Below are 17,987 nucleotides of genomic sequence, written 5' to 3' on the forward strand. Positions count from 1 at the left end.
ATTAAAACAACTTATTTGCGCCTGTTGTTCACACACATATCTCATTGGCTAGAATGGTCCCACCTGATCTCGCCTCCTCCCGCCTGCCTCCCATCTTTGAGGAAATGTATTTCCATTGTTAGAGCGGTCACTTGACTGTCTTGTCAATACAATAGATCATCTTTGGTAGAGACAGTGATCTGTGAGGAAGGCCTGTAGCTTCTGTCTCATTAGTTCACTGCCACACTGTGACACTGTGCCTCCCTGCCTGACACCCTCTATTCCAGGTGTAGGCAACTTGATTCAGCCGCGGGCTGCATTAGTCCTAATGAGGCGGAAAGACGGAGTGGAGCTGGTCATTTTGTGTTTTATTTAGTTAGTGTTTTATTTCACTGCTAAAGGTATCAGAGCACAGACAATAACAGCATACAGAGCGACCCCAACCCTGACCTGAGTTAACCTGTAAATAAGTTTACACCAGAGTAGTTACTATCACATGAAGTGATTTATTGAATACGTAGGTATAGTACTCAACTAATTTGTTGAGTTAGTTGAGTTAAATCACAAACACTGTCAAGGGGAAAAAAAACTTCACAAAATGTTCAAGTTCAATGCCATCTTCATGATAGGGAATAACAGCACTCTGTAAATAATGAACGCAGCTCGCAGGGTGTCCTATAATGAGAATATATTTTCTAGCTGTTGACTTCATTAAACATACCACAGCTTATCATCAAAAGTTAATTAACATGCTGGAATCTGTTGAGTCCTCTAATTAACGAGAAGATACTCCATGCTGACGTTTTACTGTTCAACTACTCAAAAACAATATTACAGATACATGCTGTGTGTGACAATAACATACTCTCTGTTAGCTCTAATTGGCTAAAGCGCTATGCGTGTGTGTGTGTGTGTGTGTGTGTGTGTGTGTGTGTGTGTGTGTGTGTGTGTGTGTGTGTGTGTGTGTGTGTGTGTGTGTGTGTGTGTGTGTGTGTGTGTTTTAGAGAAATATGCTTTTTGTGCATATGGAACATTTCAGGGATCTTTTATTTCAGCTCATGAAACATTGGACCAACACTTAACATGTTATGTTTATATTTTTATTCACGATACTTGCCACCCACAGGTTTTCTTAGTTATTTATTTATTTTATCTTTGTGTCCAAACTCTCTGTGATCCTTTGTCCCTGTTCAGGACCTCAGCCTCCCGAATCCTCTGCCAAGAGTAATAATTACTTGCCAGTCGGCCAACAAACTATATTCTCCTTCTGCAATTAGAACGTCACACCAACACACAAAACAGTCATTGGAAGACAGACTGTTGGAAGCCAGGAGGAGAAGAGAAGGCTGGAGTGATCTATTCAGAACTCACCTCTCCTTTTCTGTAAAAATTTTAGAAAGTAATGCATGCAAAGAAAAGAACTTCAGCAGAAAGTTAGTGTTTAGTAAGAATGTTTATTTAAAAATCAGTAGTTTAATACAGAAATAGTCATCTATAATATGGATTACCAGACAATCAGAACTTCAGTCAGGCTTTCATCTGATTTACCACTGATTCCAAAAATACAATATATTTTTTTCCCCATAAATGAAGTTATGCAAAGGAAATATACACTAGAAAAGCAAATATTGTACACTGACACAAAATAGAGAACAAGTCAATATCTGAAGGCATCGCACAAATTCCAAGAAATCAGTGAACGTTTTTAAGGCAATTTTGTACAGTTATTTTCATAGATTTTCTTTTTCCAAAACACTCAATTATAACAAAAAGAACTGGTGCATCTCATGTAAAACTGTACATGCAAACATAGTGCACGTTATAAGTAGATATGATGAGCATACAATATATTATTTGTATATCTTTAGTAAACAAAGACTACGTGTGTGAACTCACATGGTCTGTAAAAACTCTGGCGGCAAGTACGCACACATGTGGGCACACACACACACACACACACACACACACACACACACACACACACACACACACACACACACACACACACACACACACACACACACACACACACACACACACACACACACACACACACACACAGAGAGAGAGAGGGCTTGGCAAGCAGATGGCAAGAGTTGTGGCACTAGCAAAGCAGTGAAAGAAAAGAATGATCCTTTCCATAGTACTGAGAAACTGAGAAAGCACTAAGAAATGACACAATGTCAGTAGTCCACGAGGGTGACCATGGTCTCAGCGGTATGTGTGTGAGCGTGTGTGATCGTGTGCGAGTGCCTGTGTATATGTACACGCACACGTGTGTGTCCACACTGTGTCAGTAGTCTGTGGGTGGTTAATGGGAGCCTATAACGATCTCTAGACTGTGACCCAAAGTCCTAATGATACCTCCTGCTCTGCTCTGCTACAAGCCCAGTGGGAGACTGCAGTACAGACTCAGACAAGCTGGGTTTCAAATAACACACTAGCTGTTCCCCACATAATGCATTTCTTTTGACAAGAGCCATGTGGTGCACTATATGGACTTCGCTAGGGTTTCATATGATACACAGACTCAAGACTAGCTACAGGTGCAGAGAGCAAATTACGGAAGGCTTTCAAATGTGTGAGAAAAACAAGATGAAAGAAGACATGAGTGAAAGTTGTGAGAGAAAAGAAAAATACAGTTTGTGTCTACTGTATGTCTTTTTTTTTAAACAAGGCAGAGTTTCTTATCAAATATATGTTGTGTAAAATGTATGGGTTAAAATGACAGACTGCCATGTTGAATATACTGAGTGAGGTTATTCTCTTTCTGGGCTAGCCAACATCTCTCTGTATAGGTTTGGCACTGTGTTGACTCAGGCATGTAGCACTAATGCCCCGTACTCTTCTGACTACATCAGAGGGTTGACCTGTTTGTCTACTTCTGTCCAGGGTCGTTCCACCTCAAAAAAACACAAGAAAGAGGATATATATTGGCATTTTCACACTTCGTGTTCAAATCAATTATGTTATCAAAGATGATTTGGATATGAAGCATGAAAATGCTAATATAGGTACCATTGACTTGCATTGGATTTGTGCGACAAATGCTAAAAAGTTGGAATTAAAAACAGTGGCCAGGTAAACAAAACCAAAGAATGGGATGCTGTTGTACTTTGCCCATAGACTGCTTACAGTGTATGGAAACCAATATGTAATTTTGAAATCTGGGTGAACTATTCCTTTAATATTGACATAGTATGATGAAATGACATGGAACGACCCTCCAATGACATAACCCACTGGGCTATATCCCCCTCTCTCACCCCTCTCTCATCCTCCTCTCCTCCTGCCATGCCAAATATTATTGGCTTGGAGTCGATCCTATTTAAGCATTAAAACACAGTCTATTGTACTCTGTGAGGCTGCGTCCACTGAGCTGCAGTGAGACAGGAGGAGGAATTACACAGAGAGAGAAACAGAGGAGTTGCTATGTGGTTGAATTGTGGCAAAGGGCATCGGTCTATCAGTAATGATATGGCATCAGACAGACAGGTAACAGACCGACAGTGGCACACAGATGAAAATGGCAACAACTGTTGCAATGTCTGTTCATTTGATAAGGGATATTGATATGTAACCAATCAAGTTATCAATTACACACCACCTCCATACAAGCACTAGCTAATAGTTATATTATGATAATAATTATTAGTATTATTAATAATTAAAAGGCAGTTGATATAAACTCTAAGCCCATTAAGACAGCAGATTGAAGAGGATACCCTGGCTGTAAGTAGTAAGAGTGGGTTGACTGTGTATAATGGTTACGGGTCAGGAGTTTTTCCTCTCTGAGGAAAAAGTCCTAGCCCTCAGTTGGTATTGTCAATTGGTATTATGGGATGAGAATTACAATATTTAGGAAGAACAAGTTGTCATGACAACCACCAGACACCATCGTCTAGGGCCAACACACTCAGGGCTTAACACCATAACAATTAAATAATATTACATATTTATTGGCACAACTCAAAACAATAAAATGACCTTAACAAGGCAACTTAAAACAATCTACTTAAGAATATCAGCTTCCAAGGCAAACAAGCGGTTAAGAGCATTGGGTCAGTAACCGAAAGGTTGCTGGTTCGAATCTCCGAGCCGACTCGGTGAAAAATCTGTCGACGTGCCCTTGAGCAAGGCACTTAACCCTAATTGCTCCTGTAAGTCGCTCTGGATAAGAGCGTCTGCTTAATGACTAAAATGTAAATATAATAATAACACAAAAGAACAAGAACCAAACAGAAGGAAAGCATTTGTGTTACTGTTTTTGACCACTGGGCTTCTGCTGTTGTCTCAAACTGGATCTGAGAGCAGGTGTTGTTATTTAAATGGATTGGAAGGGAATATGCTGTTGGTTGAGTCACTGTTGTTCTCGACACAGTGAGAAAACCCGTGGGCACTCGCAGCGTGGCTGGCATGGGCACCCTATCGCCAAGGCAGTTTAGAAAGGAGCAGAATGCGCTTCAACAACAGAGTTAAAAGTTAAAAACATGGAACCCCAAAGCCTGAGAGCAGTGACAGGCAAGGAAGTGCAGGACCACAATGCATGCTCTGACGATACACTCATGCAAACGGACACATAGTATAGTACAGTACAATACAGTGACTACTTGGACCTGCACTGTATTGGACCTGCACGCTGCGAGATAAAGAGAGAGAATATCGATTGATATTCCAAAGTTTCATACTGAAAGAAGTATGAATACTATATAAAAGTGTCCAATGATAAAAATCATTAACATGTACTGTAAACATTGAGTGAGAGTTGGAAGAATAGAGAGACAGAGTAGAGAGAGATAGAAAGAGACCAGAGATAGAGGGAGAGAGAAGGAAATATATTTCCAGTACAACAGTCAAGTGATTCCACATCCAGAGACTATAGAACCTTTTCGCCACTCTGCTCCTGAAAAGGCCAGTCCCCAGGAAATTCCTTCCTATCCTCCTTTCATTCTTCCTTCCATCATTCATCCTTTCCTTGACTCTGTCATTCCATGCCAGGTGAGCTGGGAAGACCAGACTCTGTCTATCTTGTGTCCCAGAGAGTGTCTCCATTTGCCGATATACAGAAAGTCCAGACAGAGGAACGCTTGACAATGAAAGTAAACATGCCCTTATTGACTCCATCTGCCCGTTCCAAAGAAGAACCCTTTAGAACCGCTCAGTAAAAACATTCTGCCAGAGTCAGTCTCCATTAGTGCAATGAGAGAGAGCGAGAAAGCCAAGAAGGCCTCTCCTATCACTGAGTGAGTGATGAAGAGAGGAGAGAGACAAAGAAATATTTGAAGAGGTGTTGTTTGGGACCAGGGGGCATCTCCGCACCCTTCAGATCTGCGTCTGCAGGGGGTGTCCTGGGGGGGTATTTAATGGGTGTCCATCGGGGCTCTGGACAGGGTACCCTGGGGGTGTGTAGGGAGGGGGAGCGGGCAAGGGCTTGATGCCTCTGGTCCTCATGTAGGAGAGGAACTGGTCAGGGATCTCAGCCAGGACATCCTTGGCTAGACGGGCCATACTCAGGATGTGGTTCCCTGTCCGGTCGACGTAGTCTCTGAACGGGACAAACTGGATGACAAGAGAAAGACATTAACAGGGCTGAAATTAGTTACAGTACAGTCAATATACAGGTTTGTTTAGCTACTATACGCTGAATCCTAACTGGAAAACAGACTGAGAGAAGAAATGGAGCTGGAGAAATATACTCTAATATATACTAACTATTTACTAAAATAAAAGTATAGGCAATATATAGTAGGTGTTAGGCCATTATGTGTGAATTCTGTAAAATACTTCCAAAGACCTTTGAAAAACCTATGTTGAGACTTTTTGGACCCACAGTACAAGTAAAGCATTAATTTATTCATAAGAGTTGGCAAGTTCAGAGCGAGGTGAAATAGGCCTAGCTAATCAGCTATCAAAGCCTTTCGTTTCGCTCGTCTCTTGTTGCTATGTACAGTGCATTGCTAGCGAACGCTCAGTCTCTTTCATATCTGAACTAATGAGGCTGGGGGCAGAGACAGTTTTATCACAGAAGTGTCTTTCATAGGGGTCCTGCCTGTCTGTGTGTGTAGAGGCAGCTAACTATCTAGACTGACAGATTGTGAGGGCGTGAGTGGGATAGAAAGAGCAGAACAGAGCTGAACGGGCCTCTTTAATATGTGTGTGTGTGTGTGTGTGTGTGTGTGTGTGTGTGTGTAGACCTCCTAGCCAGGTCCACAGCAGAGCAGCCTTGATGTTCTCTCTGTGTTAACAAGGCTCACTAATGAGCAGGGGGAGCGTAATGATCTAGCCCTCTATCATATCATCCACACAGAGGGAGGGAGGTGAGGGAAGAGGGAAAGAGGAGGATGAGAAGGAGGAGGAGGAAAGAGAGAAGTAAAGAGGGAGGAAGAGAGAACAGAGCAGGGGAAGCCCTGATAGGAAACGGTGCCTAATAGGCTATTATCATATAATGGTGGCTAACCATTTGGAATAGCATGGAGGCTAGCCATTTGTCACAATAGCATAGCATGGAGGCTAGCCACATCAGGACTCATGTAGCATGGAGGCTAGCCACATCAGGGTTAATGTAGCATGGAGGCTAGCCACATCAGGGCTAATGTAGCATGGAGGCAAGCCACATCAGGGCTGGGGTAATGTCCTGTGGGCATATTCTGTGTGTAGACAGGACTGAATATGATGCGTCACAGGTTATTTGGATGTATCAGGATTTGGGCGAAGGCTGTGCTTAAACTTCCTCGCCTCGAGTGCTTTGTGCATGTGCCCACATGGATAGGAAGGGGGGGGGGCTTTGGCTGAGAATTTCCTTTTGCGAGGGTGGGGACTTCAATTTTGCCGAAACTCGCAATTTCTAACAAGTATGATCACAGAAGTTAATCAAGCAGCTGACCAAATTATGCAAGATTTTACTTCTGGGTTAACAGAGATTAGGGCTGAGGCCTCTGCGGGGTTTCTGTCCATCTGGCCTGATGAGGGAGAGCAGAGCAGGTGGGAAGGATCTGAACTCAGACCAGATGTCTGTCTGTCTGTCTAACGACACAGATGTTAACTCTAATGTATGAACACTACTATCTGTGTAAATGTCTTTTTTCCATTTTATGTATGATTCTGTTGATTCCCCCGTTCGGATTTCCTTCCCAATATGTTTTCTAGTACTTCTAGTTTCTAGACTCTACTACTATTGATCATCAATATGTGCATATAAACAGTATGTTGTAGCCTCTGTCCATAGCCCTGACTGTTCTGTGCTGTGCTATGCAATCAATCAAATGTATTTTTATAAAGCCCTTTGTACAATAGCATCCAGATGGATGCAGACAGTTTATTTGTTTGTGAGGCATATTCTAATGCTTCCAAAACCCTACCTATTTGACTCCATGCATCTTGCAGCCTAGCAGTGGAACAAACAGAAGGAACACGGCGTACCTGAACAATGTCCCTCTCCGCATATCTTCCTCTCGACGAGATCCTCACTTCATCCCCGTCCAACTCGACCATCGCTGAGGAGAAACATGATACTGTAGTCATCATCTGCTCAGTGGAGTGTGTGTGTGTGTGTGTGTGTGTGTGTGTGTGTGTGTGTGTGTGTGTGTGTGTGTGTGTGTGTGTGTGTGTGTGTGTGTGTGTGTGTGCATGCGTGTGTGCATATGTGCATATGCATGTACGTGCATTTGCGCATCTGTGTGTGTTTGTGTGTTTCTTACCATCAAATTCTGCTGGTCCCACTCCTACGATGATAATCGACATGGGAAGACACGATGCCTGGATAGGACACGAGGAAACAAGTTGAGTCCCATATTCTCCCCATTATGTCTGTGACATAACGTTGAGTCTGTCACACAGGATAAATATTCATAGGATTCTGTCAGACAGTCTGAGAAATGAGTTTTATGAGTGACGTTGACTGAGCACCTATACAGCCTACAGCCTATAGAATAAAGTTGATTCACCCCAAGCTGTGTGTGTGTCTGTGTGTGTGTGTGTGTGTGTGTGTGTGTGTGTGTGTGTGTGTGTGTGTGTGTGTGTGTGTGTGTGTGTGTGTGTGTGTGTGTGTAAATATTCATGGCGTGTGTCTGTGAGATGTAGCATCTTCCTGAGGGCTGCGTGGGACAGGAACACCTCTTGGAAGTTGGGGATGAGAAAATAAATAAATAAATAAAAGTCCCTCAACTCCCCCAACACTTTAACGTGTGTGTGTGTGTTCATGTGTGTGTGTACTTGTGTCTTTCTGTGTGTGTGTGTGCCATAACCCTGCCCCTGCTCTCTCCATCTTTGATGGAGATGAGTTAGTTTGACTGAGGTGTTACCCCAGAGCTGAGGAATGATAGATGACTTTTTCAGAATGTCTTGTTTACTTGTTTATCTAGGAACTGCCATCTAGTGACTAAGGTCGGGATTCAATCAGATCGTGGATTTGAAAAATTGTCCATTTAAAGGTCATTCCGATTGAGCCGACATATGCAGGGTTTACCGTGAATGTGGTCTTCGCCAAAGTGGGAACATTGCTTAGCAGTTGTTGTTCTTACGTTGACGATGGACTCCTTGGTCTGGGCCATGTCTGAGATGACTCCATCTGTGATGATGAGAAGGACGAAGTACTGAGAGCCATCATTCACTGACGCAGCATACCTACAGACAGGAGAGATAAACACAGAGTACATAGGTGAGCCACACAAGTGTTTATATTATCCATAAAACCCTACATTATACAATTGTCTTTATTTTGACCAGATGTAACCTTTCATGAACTGGCTGGGTAGTGATATTATTTCTGGCACCTACTTTACACAACATGGGCCCTAGCCTCTGACTGCTTCCTGTGCTTCTCAAACGCGCGTAAGGTGTGCGGAGAGAGAACATCAGATGCTTGCAGCGTCAGATACAGAGATGAAGACAGAAAAGTCAACTGAACAGTTATTAAACTGCGAGGAGCGTGAGGCAAGGCAGAGAAGGAACGGAGCGGTTATTATTAAAACGTGGGGGCGAGTGGCACACGGCGAAACGAGGAGATGAGACAGAGTAGATGAGAGGAAAGGAGGCTGACATGACAGCGGTGCCTGGAAGTGAGGGGAGAGGTGAGGAGAAGGGAGGAGAGGGGTAAGGTAGTGTTCTAGGATGGCACTAATGATTGTGGATTCTGAAAGCCACACACAAATTTTGCACTGGGTTGTCACCCCTCAACTCAGTATTTCTAACTTGGCTTCCGAGCAACAACAAACAGGCACACACACATGCATGTGGACACACACACACACACACACACACACACACACACACACACACACACACACACACACACACACACACACACACACACACACACACACACACACACACACACACACACACACACACATCTGTTAATCTCAAGTCTTCTGACAGCACCTTTACTTCATTAAGGAATACTCATTAAGGCTTAAGGACTGTGTGTGTGTGCATGCGCGAGCATGTATGTGTGTGGGAAGGACTGTGAAGCCATTGTTCACTCACACAAACAACACGTTTACAGGTTAACTAAAGAACAGAACATGACAAAAGCAAAAAAACAACTTTTTTATTTAACAGCTTAAAGTTCTACAGTGGAATGTTGTCACACTGTTTATTTGTGAAATTATCTCTGTGAGCTGTGCATGCCCTGAGAAGCATAGTCGCACTTTTAAGAGTTGAAGAATCTCAGTTTTAAGTGTCCGTTAGTCTGACCGTGTGGCCAAAACACTGTCACCAACTTATTCTCAGTATAATACTCTGTGAGTTATGTACTGAAACATCTACTTGCACTTATAAAAGTTGATCCATCTCAGTTAACTCTCTGTTAGTCTGCAGACCTCCTCTGTTGTCCTTTCTGCTCTCAGGGAAACAACTCAATCACAACATACAGCCTGCGTCGCGAATGGCTCTCATTGGAACACAGAGGACAGTGGATCGATACACACGTTCAGGCCATCTTAGTTAGTATTGATCTACTCAGGACTCAGGAATCATGACATATGGCTCTATATAGACATATGGCTCTCTCATGCCTGGGAGGTTTAGGTGTGCATTGGTAGGAATGTGATCTGAAATTGAATGAAGGAAGACCTATAGATGTCGCCCTCTGTTTTTATCACCCTGCTATGTGTATTCAGTCAGTTCAGGGAGTGAATCTAAAAACTCCAAAATAGAAAACTGTGGGTAATATAATTTTCAAATCATAAATTGAATTTCAATTTGGTTCACAAATTCACTGAAATGAATCGAAAAGTGACCTTAAAGCTGTTTCAAGTCCAGCTTTGTTCCTCATAGCCCCCTTACCTGGCCACATGGTTGATGACAGGAGAGAAGTTGGTTGGGCCGTAGAGGCAGACAGACTTCAGGCTCTGGTAATATGCCTCCATCACTCCATCTATACCTGCACAGTATGGGTTTTGGGGATTGCCATTCTGGAAGACACAAAAAGAGAAGGAGGGTAGTTAAACATCTTTCATCAATCCCATTCAAGCAGGAGAATAACATTAAAAAAGAGAATAATCTAAAAAGAAAAATGTAAGCTCTTTCTAATTAAATTCTGAAGCAGGGGAATGAAGTAGGAGAACTAGGAAAGAAGAGAGGGAGAGGAGGATAAATACAACTTTAGGCCCAGTCAGAGATATGGGAAATACCTGCTGAGCATGCTGGAGGCATGTTCCTGTCTGAGTGGTATCCTACTGTTTACAGTACTCTGTAGAGCTGAAGAGGGAAGGAGAGAGAGGTGGAGGGAGGGCTTGGGAGGGAGGGCTGTCTGTGATCAATGGTTTTTCCTTACAGAGAGGACAGTTACTGTTCTCCTTGGCAGTCATATAACTCAGTGGTAGTATTTTGTTTAGGACTTGGCATCCTAAGCCTCTACAATACAGCCACTAAGGAGACATTGAAACTTTGAGCGTTTGAGCCTGCCTGGAGTGCCAGATAGGTGGAGTTCGCTTAGGGTTTTGTCGCTCTTTCACTTGTCTAATTGCTTACCCTTCGATGGGTGCATCTGCAGCTTTTGACCAGATGTAAACAAAACAAGCCTGTAACCACGGTAAACGCATGAAGTATATGTGGTCCATGCAGGGAGCAAACCCACAATTTAACCAACTGAGCCAGGACTGAACAACTCTGGTGTTGGCGTACCCATCCACAGGTTTTCTTCCAACCTCTCTGAAGCCAAGAGCAGGGATTATCTTATCAGGGTTTAGGGGGTTAGAAGTCAGGGGTTAGAGGTCACTTACCAGGGCGAACTCATGTGAGACCCGTCCGTCGGGGGGCAGCTTGGCTCCGAAGCCCAAAGCAGGGAACATCTTATCACTGTCGTAGTCCTGGATGATCTCCCCTACAGCCTTCAGGGCCATGGCATAGGCATTCATCTGGTAAGGACTCATGTAGTGGAGGGAGGTGGGCTGGGCTGGGTTGCCTGGGAAACAGGTACAGTAATGGTAAATAATGGGACAGTAATAACAAGGTACAATAATGGAACAACAGAGCCAGATATAGAAAGGAACGGCTGTGTCTCAAATTTAACTCCATTCCCCATTTTAGTGCACTGCTAGCCCATGCTGTTGATGGTAGAAAGTGGTGCATTATATGTGGAATAGGGTGTTATCGGAGTTTTGCCCATACAGAAAGGTAGTTGTGAGGTCAACCAAAACGGTGATACTTTTAGACAGCATAATACACTATTTCACTAGAGACCGTGTTAGATCTCTTTCCCTGTCTTTCCCTCTATATAAGACTCTGGGTAGTGGGTACAGTATGAGTGACATGCATAATTACATGACCAATATGAGCAGGAGAATCATTTCACTTTATAGCACACTGGCTGTAGTGGTTACGAGTATAGTGACATATGAACTTTAGATCTTTTAGCGGCCCTATTGGACACACATCCACAACATCAGCTCCTGCACATCATATATCGGACCTCATTGTAACGCCCTGGCCATAGAGAGGGGTTTTTTGTTCTTTATTTTGGTTAGGCCAGGGTGTTACATTGGGTGGGCGTTCTATGTTCCTTTCTCTATGTTTTTGTATTTCTTTGTTTTGGGCCGTGTGTGGCTCCCAATCAGTCACAGCTGAAGCTCGTTGTTGCTGATTGGGAGTCACACATAAGGAGCATGTTTTTCCTTTGGGTTTTGTGGGTAATTGTTTCTGTTAGTGTTTTGCACCTGACAGGACTGTTTGGCTGTCGGGTTTTCTTGTTTTGTTTGTATAGTGTTCTTTCTTTATTAAATATTCAATGATGAACACTAACTCCGCTGCACCTTGGTCTACTCTCTCTCACGACAGCCGTTACACTCGTCAAATAAAAACAAAGAAGCAATAACCCCACGCTTATGAGATATCAGTGGGTCTACCTTTGAATTGAACCATCTGTCGTTATCTAAGAGATATGGTAGTCCCAGTCAACCTCACTATAACGTCTAAGAGATAGGTCATTTCCTTCCAGCCTTGCTATAACAGGTACACATTAAAATATACAAGAGAGGCACATTCATTCCTGTTATCACCACTAAGCTATCATCTCTTTTACAGCATTAGGTTTTAGCCTGCCCTGCAATAATGGAGTAGGGCTATTACAGATCATCCCATATGCATACATTTAAACAGCCCTGGTCGAGCATTAGGAGAAGTGTTGAGTGTGTGTGTGTGTTGCTCACCGTTTGAAGCGGTGAAATCAATTGCCACTGTGAAATTAATCTGGGTCCTGGAAGGCAAAAGCAAGAGGAGAGTAATTATTAATTTACCACACGCTAGCATAGACACACACACACACCATAAACCATTGGCTTAATGAACTTTAGTAAACACAATAATGTTCTGATTATCATAGCTCAAGCAAGCAGGCAAGTTGAAACCAGTCCTTGCCCTTGGTGCCTGAAGAAACAAAATCAAATTTAAATAGAGAGGTAACTTTCTAATCCCAAGAAGTCAAGACAAACAACAGGTTCAACAGATGAGTGCACACAGTGCTGATGTGTGCTGTGCGTGCCGTGCGCTGTAGCTCACACATCCTCTTGCCCTCTCCACCACCTCCTGTATTTGAATAGATCAGGTACTGTAAGGAACCATTAGACTTGTCACCCTGTGACGCAATGTGGAGTGCACTGCACAGCCCGCAGACACATGTTAGTGCAGCAGACCTGAAGAAGCCTGTTAACTCATTGTGAGGGAGGGGGAGAACCAGACCAGGGGCTCTGTGCTCTCCTCTCCCCAGCTCCGAGCCACTCTGCCTGCGTTGGCTGTGGTTTAGGTCAGGCTAGGAGCCATGAGGCGGGTATGGATGGATAGGGCCCTGGTCGGGATTTACGCTACTCTCTAGTCCACACAGACTCACACAGCCTGGGTCTACTGCTGGGAGAGGAAGGGGTGGGTGGGGAGTGATGCCTGAAGTACGGCGCTGTCGCCTCATGTTAGGGCAGATAGAGTCTAGGGGTGGAGGGGAGGAGAGAGGGAGGATGAGAGGAAGGAGGAATAAGGAAGGAGCAGAGGGAGTAGAGGGATGCTTGCATCATTCCCCCTGAGATAAATCACAAATGTAGTGTTAAATCACTAATTTACGCTTCGTTTTGCATGCATGCTAAGAATGTGTTTGAGCCCATTTCTTATTATATATCTTTTTTCAACCCAATTTTGTGATATCCAATTGGTAGTTACAGTCTTGTCCCATCGTTGCAACTCTCGTACGGACTCGGGAGAGGCGAATGTTGAGAGCCATGCGTCCTCTGAAACACGACCCCGCCAAGCCGCACTGCTTCTTGACACATTGCTCGCTTAACCCGGAAGCCATTGAGCGTATTTATTAAAGAATATTTGTGTAGGGGTAAAAAGTTACCTCTGCTAGTGTAAGTCAATGTGCACATTATACTGGGCTATCCTGCATCAAACATATAATGTTTTAACTTCACTGAATTGTGCCTACTTGCCTACCTGGTTAAATAAAGGTGAAATAAATAAAATTGTAATGTAACTCATGTTACATGAATTCAAGTATTTTTCCCTCAGTATAATTCAGTGCCAAGATGTACCACTCAATATTTAAGAGCATTGGTACGCTGCAGAAGTCAGTGGAGAGGAGACAGTTTAATATTCAGAGAAAGGAACAGGGGGACAAGTCTTCAAGGAGAAGAGGAGGTGAGACAGTGGTGTATTGGAGTCATATCTGGTCCAGCTCTCTGTGCCAAGAGGGAGACAGACAGACTGGCCCGCCAGCCTGAATTATGGATCTCTCCTCAAACACGCACGCACGCACGCACGCACACGCACACACACAAACACACACACACACACACACACACACACACACACACACACACACACACACACACACACACACACACACACACACACACAGAGAGAGAGTTTCCACCTCGTTCGGAGTGTGAGGACAGCCAGAAACAGTGGAAGGAGATGGATAAAGAGAGAAAAATTAAAATGAGGAGTAGAGAAATGTATCCTAGTCTGAAATGAAATATTACTCAGTCATTTCCATATAACTCAGAGACTGTAAATCAGTGGAGATACAACTCAGAGATACAATCTAATTATTCCCATTACAATGCAGAGGGCTCTCGCTAAAAGGTCAGCTGAAGCTTCTGCACCAATCACAGATGAGTGTGCACAGTGAGGTAAGAGTGAAACATCACCCCATTGGCTCCAGGTGTTGCCCCTGGCGATGCATGTTCCAGGAAAACTAGCCAGCCGTTCTGACCTTAAAGAGGCAATCAGCAGTTGCTACATCAATTTTTCACTAATAAATTAATGATATGTACCCATTTGTTTCTTAAAGAATATAACTTATAAATAACTCATGAGCTTAGTTCAACTGTTGTACCCCCATCAGTACCCAAAATATAAGCTTGTTTGTAAACCAATGTTTGTAAACAAAGTAAATGCAAACAAACAATGTATATCCTCAAAACATGGTTAAAACAATAAAGCTGATATCATGGATGGTCAGGCCTTGCATCCATATATCTGTCTATGAATTTGAGACAGTTTACATTTCTCCAGCCCCATCCCTCAGCTTTTTACCGAAATAGGGGCAGGGATTGCGCTTTGTTATTGTTTCTACTGCTTATTGTCGCTTTAACCCAGCTCAAACCCGAAAAGCTCATCTTTCAACAGATACGGAGAGAGAGACTTTGACTTTTAATATGGTCAATTTTTAGCTAAGCTTGCCTTGAAACCTTATCTAAAAGCAACATTAAAGTAACGGATAGAAATTCAGCTCTTCTCAAGTAACGGTAAAGCAGGAAATCCCTAAGGAAGTGACCATGAGGACTTTGTAGCAAACCATTTCATGTCTGACTGTGTTATTAGCTGGATCATTATCAGAGAGAGGAGAGAAGAAGCAGAGAGAGGAGAGGAGAGTGGAAGAGAGGAGATGGGGAGTGGGAGGAGGTGGGGGCAGGAAAGGGGAAGAGAAGGGGGAGAGATTTTCTCATGCTAAACAAACATCTAACATACTATGACTAACATACTGTCCCTTCCAGCTTTGTCTATGGGTAGTGATTCATAATAAGTAAATAGCACTACTGCAGGAGTGTTATTGTATTAGTGGAATCCATCTGCCCCTGCCTGCGGACATGGGAAACCCTGTAGGAGTAATTCGTACTGGTCCTGTGGCTAATTAAAATCCTCATGTGACCCCACTTGATTGTTTTATGCATAAATTAGGACTCCATCTCCACAACCGTAAGTGACGAGGCAGTCTATAGAGAGACTACATGGGCTCACTTGAAAAAAACATGTCAATCTCAATGTCTTCCCAAGGTTAAATAAAGGTTCATAAATAAAAAGAGTGGAGGAGTGTGAGCCATATTGAAGCTATCAGAGTGCAGGGGATGAGGCGCACACACACCCCGACTCATGTTTATGTCTCCTATATGATAGTATCACCCAGGGGCGATCAGTGCAGCACCTTTCTCTACAGCACTCCTTTTATTTGCTTCCGTTTGCCTCCGTGCAAAAAGAGAAAACAACCTCCTGTCTGTCACAAAGCCAGCTGATGACCAATTCACAGAAAAATAAAAACAGGGGAGATAAATGATGGGAAATGCCTATTGAACAGCTGGGACTCGGAGAGCGATCCATTCCTAGTGTTATCGTTAAAGCCCTGGGCACTCCAACTGGACAAGGCTCTGACAATGTATGACAAACCATGGTACTGTGCAGTGGTGATGATACTGTGGAAGTTTGGAGAAGAAGGAAAGAAGGACAGAAGGAGGAGAAGAAGAAGACTGATTGTTTACATGCTGCCTACATAACGTAACACCAGCAACCATTAAGGGAACATTGACGCACGCTTAATACAACTTGAAAGCCGCACAAGCAGAACAGAAGGTTGGATTCATTCTGTTTCAAATGGACCGTGTTCATCCCTTTGTATACAATAACTGATGTTGATACATCAACACTGAATGAGGGTCCCAATCCCACACACACATGCACACACATAACAGCTGTGTGCTGCTGGAAAAGAGATAGGGGATTTACAACACACTACCCATCCATTCTCTATGCTAATTCCAATGCTAATAGTTGTGGTGCATTCCCATTCACTTCCAAGGGCTTCCGAGCTAATGAAAATTAGCAGATTGGAGTGAGTCACTAACAATGGCTGCTCTCACTCAGAACCTGTCAGGATGAGGGCCTCAATATGCTCTTGGCTAATGAGGTGAATCTACATACAGGTGTCAATCAAAATCAAAATGTTGTGGAGAGGAGAGACAAGAAAGAACAGAAGAGAAGAAAATAAAAAGGGATTATATACTGAACAAAAATATAAATGCTACAATTTCAAAGATTTTACTTAGTTACAGTTCATATAAGGAAATCAGTCAATTGAAATAAATTCATTAGGACCTAATCTATAGATTTCACATGACTGGGAATCCAGATATGCATCTGTTGGTGACAAATGCCTTAAAAAAAAGGTGAGGGCGTGGATCACAAAAACAGTCAGTATCTGGTGTGACCACCATTTGCCTAATGCAGCGCGACACATCTCCTTTGCATAGAGTTGATCAGGCTGTTGATTGTGGCCAGTTGAATGTTGTCCCACTCCTCTTCAATTTCTGTGCAAAGTTGCTGGATATTGGCGGGAACTGGAACACACTGTCATTCACGTCGATCCAGAGCATCCCAAACATGCTCACATATCTGGTGAGTTTTCATTTCAGCTTCCAGAAATGTGAATTTTACCCCCTTTTTTCTATCTTGTCTCATCACTGCAACTAACTAAAGGGCTCGGGAGAGGTGAAGGTGAAATCAAACGTTCTCTGAAACATAACCCACCTAACCGCACTCCTTAACAACCGCCAGCTTAACCCGGAAGCCAGCCGCACCAATGTGTCGGAGGAAACACCGTTCAACTGGCGACCGGGGTCAGCCCGCAGACACCCGGATCGCCACAAGGAGTCACTAGAGCGCGATGAGCCAAGTAAAGCCTCACTGGCCAAACCCTCCCCTAACCCGGACTACGCTGGGCCAATTGTGTGCCTTCCTATGGGACTCCCGGCCATGGTCGGTTGTGGCACAGCCTGGGAATGAACCTGGGTCTGTAGTAACGCCTCTAGCACTCCGCTGCGCCACTCGGGAGGCCCTAGCTTCCAGGAATTGTGTACAGATCCTTATGGCATGGGGACATACGTAACCATGCTGAAACATGAGGTGATGGAGGTGGATGAATGGCACAACAATGGGCCTCAGAATCTCATCACGGTATCTCTGTGCATTCAAATTGCCATCGACAAAATGCAATTATGCTTGTTTTTCCGTAGCTTATGCCTGCCCATACCATAACCCCCCCGCCACCATGGGGCACTCTGTTCACAACGTTGACATCAGCAAACGATGACATACGCGTGGTCTAAGGTTGTGAGGCCGGTTGTACATACTGCAAAATACTCTGAAACAATGTTGGAGGTGGCTTATGGTAGAGATATTAACATTCAATTCTCTGGCAACAGCTCTGGTGGGCAGTCCTGCAGTCAGTATAACAATTGCATGCTCCCTCG

General features: G+C 43.6%; 1 protein-coding gene across 4 annotated transcripts in view; it reads right to left on the minus strand.

The window, feature by feature from the left end:
• Nucleotides 1-1,413: 1,413 nt before the first annotated feature.
• LOC106609114 (copine-8) overlaps nt 1,414-17,987 on the minus strand; it is a 129,487-nt gene continuing 112,913 nt past the window's right edge. For all 4 annotated transcript variants that reach the window (XM_014207544.2, XM_014207548.2, XM_014207545.2 and 1 more), the window contains 7 exons: nt 12,627-12,673; nt 11,202-11,383; nt 10,264-10,391; nt 8,499-8,601; nt 7,677-7,734; nt 7,399-7,472; nt 1,414-5,538 (listed from right to left, as the gene is read on the minus strand). In XM_014207544.2, coding sequence (XP_014063019.1) covers nt 5,302-5,538; nt 7,399-7,472; nt 7,677-7,734; nt 8,499-8,601; nt 10,264-10,391; nt 11,202-11,383; nt 12,627-12,673 — 829 coding nt within the window. In that variant the 3' untranslated portion in view covers nt 1,414-5,301. The remainder of the gene's footprint in view (nt 5,539-7,398; nt 7,473-7,676; nt 7,735-8,498; nt 8,602-10,263; nt 10,392-11,201; nt 11,384-12,626; nt 12,674-17,987) is intronic.

This window comes from Salmo salar, chromosome ssa07 (genome assembly GCF_905237065.1).
Source record: "Salmo salar chromosome ssa07, Ssal_v3.1, whole genome shotgun sequence".
NCBI lineage: Eukaryota > Metazoa > Chordata > Actinopteri > Salmoniformes > Salmonidae > Salmo > Salmo salar.